The 17,907-nt window shown below is 36.7% G+C and overlaps 1 protein-coding gene and 1 non-coding gene across 2 annotated transcripts; one reads left to right on the top strand and one right to left on the bottom strand.

Moving 5' to 3' along the window:
* Window positions 1-1,007: 1,007 nt before the first annotated feature.
* LOC107222325 (CD63 antigen) lies at window positions 1,008-10,567 on the bottom strand. The gene is made up of 5 exons (XM_015661637.2): window positions 10,096-10,567; window positions 4,749-4,937; window positions 3,740-3,910; window positions 2,598-2,834; window positions 1,008-1,479 (listed from the first exon to the last, which is right to left on the bottom strand). Exons 1-5 carry the CDS (start codon window positions 10,171-10,173, stop codon window positions 1,414-1,416), a joined length of 741 nt encoding a protein of 246 aa, XP_015517123.1. The 5' UTR covers window positions 10,174-10,567; the 3' UTR covers window positions 1,008-1,413.
* On the top strand, window positions 8,784-8,865 carry Trnas-uga. The gene has a single exon. It is a non-coding gene; the product is annotated as a tRNA-Ser (tRNA).
* Window positions 10,568-17,907: the final 7,340 nt, after the last annotated feature.

Raw genomic sequence — 17,907 nt, 5'->3', positions numbered from 1 at the left:
GTCACCATCAAACCGTCGCTGAAAGATACGATTTAAAGAAAAATGTTTTTAAGCGTGAATATTTTTTTTGTGTTGTGTATCCAGTCAACCATGCTATAAAGACTTTTCATGACATAAAATCGAGTGATTACTGATTCTACAGCGGAGAAAAAAATTCTATGTAATCCCCTTGACCTTGAATCCCGTCTTCTTTAAGTTGAACGTGTACTGCCGTATAAATTTATATATACCGGGGCTTCCGTTTGCCGCAATCGGCTGGAAATGAGACTTTAGAAATACTTTTACACATCTGACAAATTTTGGTTTCAACCGAGTGCTCGAATATTTATTTAAATTCTTGGTCCGTCGGAGTTTATTCAATATGCAGCATCCAACATCGTTACTGTCCAATCAGGCTGTGTCCGATAAATCTCTGTGTCCACTTAATATGGTTTCCAATACAACTTCGGATTTTGTTGGTTGTTCAAACGGGCCTTTTTCTTTGTGTTTTTGTGTTGCTTTTGGACACGACACGATCATAAAATCGAAATTTTGATAAAGTGTTTCGTTCGGTAACAGGCACTTTATTCAATATTCAACAGTACTAACTGAAAACCGTAGCAAACCTAAATTCAGCTAGTTAGAAAACGATTTGAAATAAAAAACGATGCAGACATCTCGTCAATATATTATTCAAACAATTTCCAATGCAACCGATCAAATTGATATCACATATTTGCTTACAAAATGAAAGTACATAACACCTTTTTAGTTAGAGCTAGTATTTCAAATGAGATTTATAAAAACCATCGTGTTAAAAGCGTGCTTCGCTTCGTCGTACTTGTATTGTCTGGAAATGTGTCTTATACACTTTTCCGATCGCTCTCCTGCCGCATTTCGTGGTAGCTAACTCATTAAGATCTCTGACGGCATTGACATATCAAATAATATTGGACTAAACTGTGAAAGTCGAGGTAATATGTACAGAAGGTGAAGGTTTTTGGTTGTTAAAGAGATACTTAATGCAATTCACATATAAATTTGACATTCATTTGAAATAACACTTTTGTCAGTACAATAGTTATTTTTATATCAGAATTTCTTCATTAATCGTATAAACGGTAGAACTAGTGCCAAGTACCTATCTTTCGCATTTTCTAAATTCTTTTTGAATCATATGAATAATGTATCAAACAAAATAATATACTTATATAATTATATGGCACCACTTTTCACATCGTATAAGTACAGGCACGAGTATAATATAACAACAAAGTATTTCAATATTAGTAAGTTGGAAGTATAAAAGCATACACAGCTATATGTACAAATTTAAGTCATTATACATATAGTGATAATAACGTTTAATTCTTGGAATGAGATTTTCTTTTAGTTTTCCTCCATCTCAAAGACGGTGCGCTTTTTCCGTGATAATTAAACCGACTCGTAAGTATTTCTGATGGACTTTGCCAGGGATATCGCAAACCAGATACCGGCGAACTGTAGGGAGCAGAAAAAAAAAGAGATGAAAATAAATAAATAATTAATGCGCCACATATCACTCAGTAAATATCATCATCTACATGCAGTAGCATTAAGCGTAAGTAACCTAACCGCAAGTCAGCGCACTTCCAATGCAACCTTCATTGCTTCTGAATTCAAACTTTCCATCCCAAGTGTTGGAAAAAAAACCGTGTGACGCGTACGGATGGTCGACATCTGACTCGTGTGATAAAGCGCTCGCCTTGTCTCATGCTGCGTTCACACTAGTGCGCGTACAATTGCTACATTCGTATTCGTGTGCAAACGCAGCACTCGTCTTTGCCGATTACGCCGCAAACTTCACACTCATCGGAAATCGCCCATTCGCCACATTTGTAACACAATGTATCATTTTACATATTTTCAACTCCGTTGAAAGTCGTGTTCTTATTCGTACAATCTTGCTACGTTTGATTTGTTTCTCGTGTTTATTACGATCCGTACGTATATACTCGTAGTCTACTGTAATCATACGAAAACAGATCTCTACCGAATGAGAGCTAGGTTTATTCTTTCGATACTTAATTGACGTGTATAAGCCTGAATAAATAAACCTATCAACGGTAAGAGATCAAATGTAGAAGGCAAAAGAAATGGTACATTGTGCAACAAGGGCGCAAATTTGTTCTTTCGGGCCGAGCGTAAGAGTCTTAAGTGAACTGAAAACGAATATTGCATATACGCGCGGCGAAAAGACCATTGCCTACTTGTTACCCATAATTCTTGATATAACAAGAGTATGTTACGCGTTTTTTCACGAAGCACAAAATTGAGGTTAGGGTGGCCTAATGTCGGATTTTTTTGCGATAGCGCGTGCATGCGGTACAGAAAAAACCACTCTTAACTCCTGGAACTTAAAAGTGGTATTTTCGGTGCTCCGCGCATGCGCATTCGCAGACTCACTCAACCGTCACAGAAACGCGAACATTATGTACGGAAAACGCGCATGAAAGACCGTGTAAAAAAGATGCTCGCGTTATATAAAGGAATATTACAGTTACAAAAACGCACACACCGTGTAAGACAAACGATAGAATGTAAAAAAGGAAACACATTCAAATTTGTTTTTCAATTACCTGTAGAAAAGCGACGCCGAAACCGACTCCGCCGAGTTGCAGAGCGTGCAATTTGACGAAGTCAAGAAAAGCGGGAGCGCAGCCTACATCGTGGACGTGCAACTCTGATGTTGAATTGAGTTTGCAGGACACAGTTCCAGCGGCACCAGCTTGTGGATCACAGCAAGTCATTGGGAGAGAATCGTTGTCGAAGTATAGCTGCCAATCCTTTGGCTCATTTGTGCCGCAGCATCGGAGCTGTTTTGAAAACCATGTCAGTTATGAAGCTGGGGTAAAGGATTTGAATTTTCAATTTTACCTCGGACCATGACACTGTATAATTTCAGGTAAATACAATGGCCAATTATTTTTTAGACGCTTTGTAAATTTTTTCACTGAAAAAATTACTTCACATTTTTCCGTGGACAATGTCACTACAGGAGGCTACTAATTCATACCGAGACAATGCGTCTAACTAAATTTTGAATAGTCCGAATTTATACTTAATCACGATAAATCGATTATAGCTTATTATACATCCAACATTCAATGTTATGGGTTTTCATTGCAAATAACGGAGTGCGAATAGTCGGAAGAACGGGGAACAAGAAAAAAACGTGGGCTTGCGATTTTGAACGGTTTAAGTATGCAATGGTTAATGACCTACGACCAATTTTAAGCCATTTAAAAATGATTTTATTAACTACCAAAAGTTTAATTACTGAAATCAGAAAAATGAAACAGACAGCATGTAACTAACTGATAGTTCTTCGATAAGACAGCAAGTAATCGATCCTATATTTGTTTATCTTATTGTCAGTCAGCCCATGAGTAAATTATTTTGCTTTAAAACAGTTTTTTTCCGTGTAAAATACTGTTGTAATTCGCGAAGACTGACGAAAAACGGTATTATAACAAGGTGACTGAGAAACACTGATCTTCGCGAGCCTTTGCTATTGTCGTTAAAACCGTACACAACCCGTTCCAAATCGAAGGACACAAGGTCATACAGACATGCACGATAGAGATAGGCTATAAAGATATCCTCCATCAGCGTATGCGTGGTGCTTGATTGGCTCGTGTAACGCGATATAGGATAAAACTTTCGTTCGATAGATGGACATTTTTTTGCAGTTATAAACAGGTAGAACATCCGGTCTTACTTTCTTCTGAATCCCATCCCAGAGGAAAGTGATCTCGGTATTGTCCTTGTATTCGGCCATCGAGCTGTTCATTTTTTCAGTAACGATGTCGGACGCTTGTGCCCTCAGTACGTATCCAGAAATTCCACCGGCAAGTTCGAGGATGAATACGAGTATCATCAACGTGGCAAACTGTGGGAATTTCAAGAAAAATAGCTACAATTCAATTCAAATGAAGAGTAAAAAATGCGGAATCAATTACACCGTAAAAAATGATTGCGAATTTACTGCACATTTACTGTACAAAAGATTTGTCTATTTAAGAAACACGTTGCAAATTTACATATTAGGTGCAAAGACGTAAATTACCATATATTTGTCTTAAATTTATAATGAAAATTTTTGATTGTGATAAAATTTATAGGAAAAACACAAAAAAGTTATTTGAACGAACATTAAATGTATGGTGAATACACTGTTCTGTAAACTGAGAAAAATTTCATTTGTTATTGTAACTAGAAAAATTCAGTAAAACAGGTATCGTTAAAAAAACTGTTTGAATATTGTTGGGATTACAAAAAACGAGGTATGCGTAACCATTTTGCGCTATTGTCGATCCTTTTTTGGTAATTGCAACGCAAAATCAATTTCTTCGGTTTACTCTACTTTTTTAGTTAAACAAGGCTTTAACGTCAATTTATTATTGCACGATCATTAAATTTTCGCAACAATTACAAGAAAATATAGCAACAGTGATCGTAATGAGGAAGAATAGTAACGGATACTAGACTTTCCGGTAAGAGCTAGAAAACTAATTTTCATTTTGTACCTAGAACCATATTTTTCGATTGTGGTAAAAAATGAAAATAGTTAAGGACTGAGCAGTAACCGGAACTAAAAATTTCTCTCAGTGTATTCGAATAAAACTTTTAATACAGTGTAAGAAATTCCATAGAGAAATTTTTAACACTGTATACAAGAAAAGTTTACATCTTATAGACAATCATTTATCGCGTCATCATTTGCTTACCGTAACAAGCATACAGTAATTCTCCCGAACAGCTCCACAACAGCCGAAAAATGCGATGAGGAAAATTATCACACCAATCGCTATCAGCAGCGATGGTACCGAGAGGAATTCCTTGTCAAGGAAGTGGCGGTATTCATGGAAAATGGCAAAAATCACCGATCCAAGCGAGATCAGCAGGATTCCGCTAATCTGTTAACAAACAAATTTTACGTACATAAAGCCGGTTATTTTTATAAACAATTACGTCAAATTCAATACTGATTACATGAAAAATGAGATGACAATTTTGAAATGAAGATGTATTGTCCTGTGTAACGTGTTGAAAAGTAGATTAGATATTTCGAGAGTTTATTTTTAATTCATACGTAAGGTAAAGTTATAGAATTGAATGAATATGAAATATGAGAAGCCATTCTTTCAAAAATTTTTCCAGCCAGACTGTTGGAATTTCAACAATTTTAGATACAACTTTGCCAAAAATCACCAAGTCATAGTTTAAAAATTTTTATTCCACCTCCGAATGGCAGCGTTCAACTTTCGATGCCGCAAAATACCCTTCAAATGAATATGCAGAGAAAAAAAATATTCTGAACGATAGTAAATTCCTTGAATTATATTTGAACTTTCAACGAAGTTAAGTAGAAAGGAAATTAAGAAGAAAAAAAATATTCTCGAGCTTTCGGTATATGAAAACCACTTCCAAGTTTTTTCTAAGAGACTCCTGTTTGAGGTAAGAAGAAGACTTGGTCATACGTACAGTAAATAATGTATGTACATTTGTAAACAATGAGTCGACTGGTCGCTGTATCAAACACTGAATTATATCCGTTTTCAGTTTAGTATATTTCACAATTTATCACATTATTTATTAAAAAGCGATCACACTGATAAAATCACTGCCAGAATAGTTTTTTTTTTCCGAGAGTTATAATTTTCCTTGAAATTCGTCGAATGAGATTGATGAAATTGAGAACTCGTTTGATTCCCGTAATCTGTATTCTGTTAATCCCCGCTTTACATTAATTACAGTAATCGAAATTACATTATACGATTGCATAAGCATAACGTGAAGTTTTACGAGATAAGGAAACGAAACACGCAAATAAGACCAACTTTTAATTCGCAAGCTAAATTTTTTCCAAATTTCCGTACTTTCATTGAATTGACGTTTAAATTTTCGTATGCAAACTCTTCGGATAATCTCTTCAAAAAGCGCCAATTATTGTTTCTTTCAAAATGACAGTCGAAATGGCGAATAAATTTATATGCTCAAACCTGTTGTCGACTGCCAGGTTTCATTTTGATCTAAACAACGATAATGTAACACATCTCTATCAATAATTACGCAAACCTCTCCAAACAAATTCCGTAACGAGAGTAAATATTTGTGGTACGAGGAGACCATAATATTTCAGGTATAATATAACCAGGAATATTATATCAATCGCGCAAAACTTGGACGGAAGTATTTCAGTTTTGGTCGTTAACATTCGTAGATATTATTAATTGTTTATCGCCACGCGGCTGGTTTTTTTTCGATTATTTACTAAATGGTGACGGATAAAAATTTTTTCTCATCACCCCTTTTTTTACTTCAAGCCATCGTGATTTTGGAAATAATCAACAAAAAAAAAAAAAACGGCCGTGTAAAACGATAGCTACATTTGTATAGATGTTGATAAAATTTTGTTTTCTATTTTCAGACAACCGTTTACCGAGATATCGATGGAGGACTTCGTTTAGGAGGTCAAAAACGGTATTTTCTTTCATGTCTTCCGTAATTTCACAATCTGAGGCTTGTTTGAAGATTCTTTTCCGACAATGGGCGTATAACTATATCGTCTACTTTCCGAAATGTCGCAGTGCGTTTGCAACACTTTAAAATTCATACGTTATAATTACGTAGGTACGTTATACTTGATCATTAGCGTCACCGAGAAGAATACAATCCTCATATACATATTAATACATATACGTATACTTATCGACAAATAACGTGGCTATAATTCCCCCTTTGTAATGCGATTACTTTCCCGCCGCTGGAGTACGCGTTATACATTTTAAAGCATACTGAACTACGAAAGAAATTTTTCGCATAAAATATTCGTACTCGATAAGGAAAAGTATGTATAACGTAGATAAATTTCAAAAGAAATTATCAGATAATAATAATTATATATTCTTAAAATAAACATCAATAACGATATTTTTCCCCGCTACCGTTATCTACGACGTTATACGTGTGTACAAATTTACTCGATGTTATTAATAGGTCAAAGACAAGCTATGAAATACAATATTACCCCGATGTTACGCCACGGACGGTGTTCGATTCTACATAAATCAGTTCTACAGAGAAAATATTTTACAGAATATGTACTACAGAATCGTTTCTAAAAAAATATTGTTCTACGGAATATTTTACTACAGAAAGGAATTCGAGATTCACATCACAAAAATAAACCTGCATGAATTATTCTACAGGAGAATTGTTCTACAGAATACTTTTCTACAAATTGTGTTTGACACATAAACTCTCAAAAGCATTTAATCGTCAGTTTCTTACATTTTCATTTAATTTAATTTAATTTATATATTCTATAGAAAAATATTCCTGTAGAAACGATTCTGTGGAAAATTTACGCTGTAGAACTGATTTCTGTAAAATCGATCCGCCCCCTGTGCTACGAGTCGTTCCGACATCGACGGCGTAGTTGAAAAAAAGTATATACTAAATCACACGCAGTTTGTTATATTTCCACACATTGCAGTTATTACCAGTTTTTTCCGCTTCATCATCTTTATTTCTCTCTGCTTTTCCCTAACACGTGGAACCGATATTGCCATGATTTTGCAGTTATCAGTAGGGCTTGACCCCTGCATATAATGTCGAAGACATGCGAGCATAATTGTAAACGCTTCTATCTTATGGACTTAGAATTAAGGCACGACTTCTGCTTGTAATAAGTATAAAATTTATCTTTCCGACAAGTGCCTTAATCCTTTGAGTCATAGTGGTAAGTATTTCTTACTTACTTATTTTATTTCCATTTTTTGTATATTTAGAGAACTTTTCAACATCCTTCTTTGCGGTTTTTTGCTATTTCTGATATTATACTAATAGCTATTCAATACTCGGGAGTAATTGTTACGATATAAGGTAAATTGTTATTGTTAGCAAGCGATTGATTGAAAAAAATCGTGAAAATTGAAGGAATAATTCATTTTCGAGAAAGTTACGCCTCTACGCATGTACATGTTTTACATAAATTATAATCTTTTGGGGTAGCTGACTAAGAATCTGAAATCGGATTTTGAAAATTCGGTATGGTGAATCCAATCAGCGACCTCGAAAGCCACTGCATGGTTGTTTCACCGAATCTGATTAAATTAGCAATTTTCGTACGCCGTATTGGATCGGCCATCTTGAATTTTCAAAACCTGTTTTCAGATCCGTAATTAGCGGCCCCAAAACTTATAATTTATGTAATCTTATTATTCCAAAAGGCTTATTATAAAAGTTGACTCGACACAATGATGTGTGACTCAAAGGGTTAATCAGAACGCTGACTAGTAACCGAGAAATTCATCTGCAATCACAATTTCAACCAGACGCAGAAGACCTTATCGTTATTTTTTAAATTACCGTTTTCCTTTGTTCTCTTCGAAGATCATATATAGGGGAAAAAGATCAAAGATATTTGCACATAAGCAGAAGTATAACTTTTCCAAAAACTTAAAAAAAAAAAAAAAAGTTCCTATAACTACATATGGAAATCTACGCTGGCCATTAATCCATTTAAATTTTTTCAACCTTGGACTGAATATTGAAGAATACACAATGATTAATTAGTAATCATAAAATGAACGCTATCAGCAAGAATAATCGTCATTTCACTTCATGTATATGATTGTAAGAATTGGATCATACGCAGAAGCGTTTATTGACAGTTGATGTACATATGTTTAAAAATAAACACGTATTACTACACCAATCGCAGAGTATATACAGTAAAATAGTTCCGACATTTACAAGCTGCGGTGTCCGAGCGGTTAAGGAGATGGACTTGAAATCCATTGGGATCTTCCCGCACAGGTTCGAATCCTGTCCGCAGCGAATTTTTTTTTTTCTCATTTCTTTCGTCGAATTCAATTCGATATTAATACACTACTCAATTAATTTCGCATCTAATTTATGGCAATATTTCGTCTACCTATATGCTAAAGGAATAAATATGCAATGGCAGCCTTCTTTGTTCGCATCATGCGCATATAAGATGCAACGCATATTATTTGATTGCAAAATCGCTGCAATGCTAAACAGACAAATGCGGTATTATTTATAGTCATTTCAACAACGCCCATGAATGATAAAATTATACAAACAAATAAACGATAATCGGTATCATTTTTCTGGTGCATACTTAAATTATGGGTGAAATATTTTCAGTCTCGGTTTAACGCGCACACTAACAATAAGTATATTATATACGTTCTGATGAATCTATAATGTAAAGCGTCGCTGAATTTTGTCTCGGTGTTTTGAATTTCCTCAATGAGTACAAGGTGTACGAAACGTTCTTTCACCTGTTCCACACGATAAATTGCCGGAGGCGGTTTGCGATACGTATAACTTTCATATTTACGCAACATGATATACATAAATTCGATGGAAATTCTTATACCTGATATAACCGCGAACAGCAGTCGAAGTATCTGTTACGGTTAAGCTATAACGCTAAAAAACAAAAGCTAAAGAAAATCACTGCGGAGATCGTCCTTTGCTAGGCTTCTGTCTATCAACAAACTGGATTAAAGTTCCCCTCAGACACGAGTGACGAAGTTTTCAGATTTCAGAACTCGCACTGTTACACTTAGCTAGTCTGCATATTTTTAGAAATACAAATTTATATATTCGAATCAAACGTTTTCGTTCGAAGTATGTTGAATAAAGTTGCATGAAATGTAGAACGACAGCAAAGATAAAAGCGCATCGCGTTCGTTGGAATAACGCCATGTTACTGACTTCCGTGAAGTTTGATAAGAAGAATTGGGACGTACCGTTACAAGATAATTATAGATATTTCAATAAGTGAGGTACATTTCCTTTCCGTGAATGTGCGGTGATATTAGATGTCGCCTTTGATTTGTTCAGTTGCACATGAATACTACGCAAGACGCAATTTGCAATTAATTACGTCGCGCGAGAAAAAAAAGCGGTGCCGAGTGCGCGTCGGATAACCGATAAATTTTCAATTTCGAATATCGAACGTTTTTCAATAAGTACGGGCCGTAACGGGTGAACAAAAAAACGCCGAGTTACCACCATAAAAAAGTTTATGCTTACCACAAAGAGCAGGTTAAATATAAACATAAGGTACTTGACGCAGCGCGAACCCATCGAAAGTTGGACACCGACCACCATTATATCTGCGAATAATACCACGAGGGCTAAAATAAAAACAGTAAGTTTATTTCGGCGAGACTTTACTCTCTCCGGTCAACCGCACTAAATGGAATCGTTATAACTGCACACGAAACTGTTCGAATAACCCGATCGACTGTTATTTTACAGGACGTGAGTCAGTTTAAGGACGCAAAGTTCTGCCGAGGGGTCAATTGTTAACTGAACAGAGATACGAACGATCCGTAGTTCGCCAACGAGACTTCCTGACTGTCCCTCTAACTCGACTCAAATTTCCACACTACTGCCGGTCACAAACACCACGACAGTCTCGGCTCGAGTCTCGACCCTGCAGCTGTTGCGACGCGCTATCTCGAGGCAGACGCGTTTTCCGTCAATGTGTTCGAGACACCAAGGCCGTGAAATCCGGCTGTTCAGCCACGGGGGGTCGGGGGTTCCCTGACGTGGCTCTGCGATGCGACCACGGTCTTACTCACAGGTCTGGAAACTTGGTCAAAATTTCAGTGGTGGGGGTGTCCTCTTATAGCTAGGGAGCTGGGTGCCAAAATTTCTAAATGATTTATTCGTCTGGCAGACATTATTGATATCAAATTTTGTACCATAAGAAACATTAAGGACTGCGTCTGCCACCATGACAGGCCTGCGTTGTCAATTGTCAGCGCTCGAAAAATTTAAAAAAAAAGGGTGTACTAAATCATTTGTTCGTGTCTGCCTCTTGGACTGATGGTCAGAATCATCCTGAAAACGATTAAAATCCAGAGGCAGGCATCCAGACCTCTGACTTTTGTAGTAGTAAATTTTTTAAGTTTTCTTTGTGATTTAAAAACGTGTATATGGAATGTTCGCTCGGCAGACCTGAATTGTTCGATTAAAAACAATGTGAAGGGCCACAGAGAAATGGTCTGTCACCATGGTAGCGCTGAGTTGTCAATTGACAGCGCTTCAAAAATGTAAAAAAAAGGGTGTGCCAAATCATTTGTTCGTGTCTGCCTCTTGGACTGATGCTCAGAATCGTCCTCAAAACGTTGAAAATCCAGAGAGAGACATCCAGACCTCTGATTTTCCAAAGGCAGACCATTTGAATATAAATTTTTTTTTTAATTCTACGCTCTCGCCAAGCCACAAGTAAAAAATTCTGCGTTTACAAAAGGTTAATAAAAATAATTAATGTTACATACAAGCAATCGATAGGAACAATTTCAAAAATTCGGGTTATAAATCTGTTACCTGCCGTCCCGCAGATATAAAATGAACTGTATAGGTTGTCTTTCTTACAAGGGGAACGCCAAGGTTGGAAATGAAGTTTGGGGTGGGGTGGTGCGTGGTTGCAGTACTACCCCATAGTGTTACAATGCCCAAGCCATAGAGCTAGATGGCCAGCCATTTACGAGAAAAATGCTCCAAAAGTTTCGTTCCTACGGTATGTACCTAAAAGCATTCGCTGTTGATCAATCGGCCCGGTGGCCTATTGATGGCTGGCAAGCGTAGCACGCCGAAGGTTCCGTGTTTAAACCCTCCGCACCTGATTTTTTTTTCCTTTTTTTATACTTTCTTTCTTCAAATGATTGTTTATTTGACTTATCAATAAGTTAATTGATTATAATCATAATTATATAATGAATATTTTTAAAAAAATTCTTGCTTCGTGCTTTCAACATATCCATTTGCTTTTTTTTTATTGAAAAATAACTATACAACGAAGTTCAAATTGTAAACATGTTTTATTTCAGCCTTTTTTTTTACATTTTTGAAGCACTGTAACTCAAAAACGCAGGGACGTAGGACCTTGATTAACTGGACCAAATCGATTTGTATTGATCTGAACTTTCATCGCTATCGATATGAGAGACGAACAAATCATTTAACAAAATGGCACCGAGCTCCCTAGCTATTATTGAAGCACCGATCGTTTCGCCTAGTGACCACGAGCTTCGCTGCAATCGAACCGTGTCAAAAGTTAGATGAGTATAATTTTTTAGAATTTGGTGATTTTATACGGATGAATTCTGAAGTTTTGCAACGCAGACTTGGAATTTTTCCATTGCGTTAACTTTATAGGTTATTTGTTGGATCGCTGTTAATTGTTGTCCCTGAAGTCTTTAAAATTTTCGTCGAAGAAACCTATAACTCCTATTGCAGCGTAACTTGTGAGTAATAAGTACTAGTCAGAGATACGGGACCCTTCTGAAGCGCCCGAGAAAATCGTTCCTGCGTAACGAAAGCATAACAGGAAGTTGCCGGATAGAAAAGTTTGAGGAAACCGCAAACGACACAAAATTATGAATAACTGTGGCGATTGTGGCCTACAGATAATCTTTCTCGCATGTTGACTGTCATAACAGATATAAAAATTGTCAACTTAAAACAATTATGGCAGTCTCTCTCTTTGTCATTTATCGATGATCCACAGAGAGAATAATGTTTGTTGGTGGCATTCACAGCACCGCTCATGGCATCGCCCGAAAATCGAACATGGTTTAATTTGATCATGGATCGTGCTAGAAAGATTGCAGTTTTTCTTGCAGAGAAGGACCTTTCAAAGCTTCGACCCTTCTCGGTACGGGGGCAGCACTGCAGCCTGTTTGACACATGGGTTTGACACCACTAAACAATTCAAACTTTGGCAGAAAAATTCTTTGAATATTGAAGATGAAAAAAAGATAAATCATTTTTAATTCAATTACAAATCAATCAGTCATTATTCCCAATTCGCATTTATTAGTCACTGCTTGAAGTTGGTGATCGATCATTGTCGCCGAGTGTTTTTGTTTATCTCCAATATTCGAAGCATTTTTCTAATTTTTTTTTGGGAACCAATCTGGAGAGAAACCTTTTTGAGAACCACCCTAATAATATATGATATTTTTATTGAACTATTTTTGAACAAATTTTTCGCAAATTTTTGTAACCATGATGTGGCAACAATTTATTTATGATCATAAGTTATGAAAAGGCTGTGATCTCTGCAAGAAATGTAGTGGAATAAAAAAATTAACAAGCAATTATCCTCTATACTTCGATACAAACATAAGTGGGTACTTCTGTCCTATTTCAAAATATTGATGGATCTATTAACTATTATAATCCTGTTCCTTCTACAGACCATCGTAAGGCTACGTTATTATACCTAATAATAACACATCTCTATGTAAGAAAATATTACTATGAATGATCAACAAGTTTGTTATTGACTTTTACTTTTGTATTAATCGTGCTGTTGCCATGCATGCGTTAATTAGATGTGAAGTAGTTTTCTGTTCCGGAATACACCACAGGAATAAAAGCAAAAAATTACTTTATTTCGACTCACAATTTATGACCAGTGTCTTTGCTACCAAATGAGAGTTGTTCTGCACATGTTCTCGTTAAAACGAAATTGCAGCAATTTGTGACCCCATAGGCACCTTCAATGATTTTGCATCTATGTACGCTCCTGACCAAGCAAGTTCCTACATTGGCCACCAGTTGACTCTGCCGTCGTGTAAAAAAAAATGGCGGCCACTATGATTGCCGCTGAAGAAAGTGCAACGAATAATTTAGCGCCAAGTATGATGTATGCGTTTGAATATTGCATAAGGAGACATCTCCATCGTCGAACGTCGAGGCGCATCGAAAGTTTATCATGTTAGATTTTTAACTCATCCCGAAACGGAATTAGTAACTAAAATTAAGGTCCTCGGGAACAACAGCGCAATATTATCTTCTAATTAGAAAAATTGAGAAAATGCATGCATAATTTATACTTCTCGCCGCTTAGGTACGATAGTGAGAGTTATTTATCAAACTGGACTACGATTACTGCGCAGCAGTTAGATATAGACATACCAACTTCTTATCTGAAGATGTCTCAACGACGTACTTCACTTCAACAATAAAAATCAATAACAAAAGGAATCGTACGGCTGATATACTGCACATTTGCCTACTTATGGACTTGCGCATATCATACCCATATATACCCTCGTTCGATAGATTAAACTCTATATTAAGTCTTGAAAAATAAACACAGCTGGTGTAACGTATAAACGTCTGATGAAGATATATGGTTGCAGATGCGATTTTGAATTTGAATCGCAAATCGATCGCCAATTTTATGAAAATGTGAAAAAATATTTGCCATCATGTGATATCTTCTCTTCAGTTCAAGCGCACCTAATGGCTATATTACTCCATACGCTTGTTGTAACTTAGGCGGGAGTTGAACTTTTAAACAATGCCTAATCGATATGAAATTCGATTTCATTGCTAACTCTCGAACATGTATACATTGTATATTATGATGTTGGGAAGCTCAGGTTGCAGCGTATCCACATCGGTATCCACCACGTATGCGTGCGTACAGCACGAACGAGAATTCGGTCAAATATCGTGGGTATTATACACAGTATAATGACCGCGTAAAAGTAGAACTATTTTCATCTGTTTATCGAGCAAGCGGGTAAGGCTTCGTGGGCGAGTCCGGCGCTTCGCACGCTTTGTGCAAAGGTGAATAACCCGTCTAAACCTCTTCGAGTCCCGATCGATGTTGCGTTGATCTGGACATAACATTACCCCATGTTGGTCATACGCGCGTGTAATGTCTCCCTCGCGTTTCCTTGTTCTCCGATAGTTCGTCCCTTGATAATCCGCTTCCATAGCCGTGTAACTATTATATTCCTTCCGTAAGGTCAACCAACTATACCTTCAAATTCCCTTTCAAACGTAAATTTGTCCAGATATTGGAGTTCTGAATTCATATTTATGGATATTAAAAACAAATGATATTATGAATCAAAATTACTACGGATTTTTTTTATTTTTTCCTTGTAATTATATAGTAAATAAACAGATTCAATATTGTATTTTATAGTATTGGGTCGGGTAAACGTGCATGGTGGATTATTCTCGATTCTGGTACGATGCAGGAGCTTCAATATTACTAAACTATAGCCGTGTTCCTCGGTATAAATTGAAATAGTGCAGTCCAACGAATGCGATTGATTTCTGTATTAGTGTTTTCACGGTAGCATAATATAGATCGCAGTATGGTTTCTATACGTACGCAATCCATAAAAGTCGCGCGCACGCACGTATGGGCTATATGTGAAAAATAAATACGTGGGATCTGCAACGGGCATGCCGCTTACGGTTTACATCACGCTACGGGTCTTGAAACGCAATTACTGTTCGTGTGCACCGCTGTTTGGAGCAAAAGGGTCACTTGAATGACCACTCAGCCACCACCTACGTTCGCGTCGGAACTAGCATCACTTAAATAATGAACCGTATAAAATAAGAACGTATGTGAGTCTGACTTACCCGAGAGTGAAATTCGTCTCCCTTGCACGAATTGAAAGTGAAATTATGCTCTTTGCATTCAAATTTTATCGCATGATTTCAATGCGATTATGCATTCTTATGATGTCAATTTCGCCAAGATTCGATCGCGGCTATGATCCCTAACGTTACATTTTTTTCTCCACTTAATTCGGCAAAATATCATTGCAGGACTCTGCGAATTCGAATTATGCATAAACAAGTTGCAGAGATTACATGCATTTAATAAAATTTCGATAAAGTTCTCTATAGAACGTTGCAAAAAATGTACTGATATATTGTTGGAGTTTAAATTCATTCATTTATGTAGAATGAAGTATGTGTATAAATAATACTGCAAAGGCGGTGCGTCACATGCATGGCTTACGGCTTACGCGTGTAATTACCGTTCCTTTCAGTCTCTCTTATCGCTAATTGTGAGGAAAGACCGGCCCGGGCCCCTTGGACGTGCAACCGCCATAATGCTCGTTGTCAGCTGAAATAGCACTGTAAAAGTTAGATAGGCTTGAAAAGCACTCCCAGCTGCTTTTGTCTTTGAATAACGCTCAAGCGTTGTACTTATCGTTGTGTTATATATTGTTACGCACAAATCGCAGGCCGGATAATTATAATGCAAAACAGGTTAGATATCCGTTTTGAAAAAAATGCTACTTGCGAATATTGAGGGCCTATTATCTATGTATAAATGTTAATTCGCCTGCGATCAAGTTGACGGTATTTGCATATGATAATTTAGAAGGATTTCAGTAGTGAACATTCTTTTTGTCCCCGATACATCCTTGTAAACAGCTTTGTATAAACGTAAATTATAAAAATATAGACACAAGAATATGGTTACGTTACCAAAAATGGAGGGGAGGGAGATGTACGTAACGTTTTTTGAATTTATTCATACATTGAATGTTTTGATCTGAGATATCTTGCGTAAAATGGGGGGAAAAAGGTTTACGTTTGTTACGTATTTTTTTCCGGCGGAGTTGATGATCGTTGCAATCTGTTAAAAAGAGGGAGCTTAAAATCCCGAAATTTTACGTTACGTACCTATATTATTTGAATGGCCTCTTTATTCAATATCAAATCTTCAGACGCGCAATTTGAATAACACTAGTCAGCCAAGGCTAGTATATACATACTTGTGTGGTATGTAATTGTACGGGTGAAAAAGCCCAACATACGACTACGTGAGGAGTGGAAATGAAAATCTAAGGGCCTTGACCAGGTAGAAAATTTGAAAGTTGCCGAGCCCTGGTTCTTGTATTTTTCCCTGCACTATCCTAATGTTGAGCAATTGGAACTCTAAATCTTCGGGATTTTGTATTTCGCATCTCACCGCGTGTGAGCTTTACGCCTTTAGGATTTTCAGTTTTCAAAACATAGACATTCCGAAGATACATTTCTACGATTCCGTTGCTTGAAATTTTTATTTGTCGAAATGTTGGACCCTAACTTGCATAACTTTTACCTGAACCAAGCGTAGCGGAGAAATGCTGTACAAACGAAAAATTGTAGATATATGGGTTGGCGCAGACGGTGACCGTGTGGCTGATCGGAAGAAGCCGTTTCAAGCGACATTCACGGTATACGGTAGTTTAGGGTGCAGACAATAATTTAATAGACTTTGGTCTAGCCCGAGATCGCCCTTCATAGCGGTATGGAAAATTTCTGACATCTTGGTCTAGTCCTGATACGTACGGTCCGGTCAAAAAGCCACCGAGATTAAAATCTGACGAAATAACAGATTCAGAAGTGCATCTGATAAGTTAATCGTGTTGAATTTCGTTGAACGAATAGTCTCTCAAATTCAGAATAAAATGCGAAAATCACAAATTTTCACTACGATATCATAATATTGTTGATGAATTGAAAGACGTCGCATTATTGAATCATTTCCTAAATGATGAAAAGTTCATTACTGCAGTTTGATTAATTGTTATCGTCAATGAATTCTCAGTAAGATATCACTCTGATTGTGAGTCAAACTTCTTATACAACGAAAATGTATATAACTTGTGAAAATTTGTTTTCCCAACATCTGCTTGGAGAGATCGATTTTAAAAGCTTGTGGATCGTAGTTGAGGTGCCCTTTTTCCGAACCGTGCGGTAAAACACCTTGGCGCGTGCCGAAAATTGAAGTGTTCTGTTTTAAACACCGCTAGGGCCTTTTTTGTCGCATGCGCACTTTCAAACAACTTAATTTTACGGACTGCGTTATTGAGCGAAGGTTACTTAACCCCAATTATACGCGTTGTCAGTGACACCTTTGTCGTTGACAGGATATACTGATTGTAAGGTACGTACATACGCTGCGACTCAGGGCTTACTTTGTAATCCCTCCCAGAAATGTCGATTTATAAGTACATATATTGTTTGTCGTTTGTATTAAGTAATGAATAACATAAAAAACTGATGCAATAAAAG

Source organism: Neodiprion lecontei, chromosome 5, assembly GCF_021901455.1.
Source record: "Neodiprion lecontei isolate iyNeoLeco1 chromosome 5, iyNeoLeco1.1, whole genome shotgun sequence".
In the NCBI taxonomy this organism is placed as follows: domain Eukaryota; kingdom Metazoa; phylum Arthropoda; class Insecta; order Hymenoptera; family Diprionidae; genus Neodiprion; species Neodiprion lecontei.
This window is presented reverse-complemented; position numbering and strand designations above follow the sequence as displayed.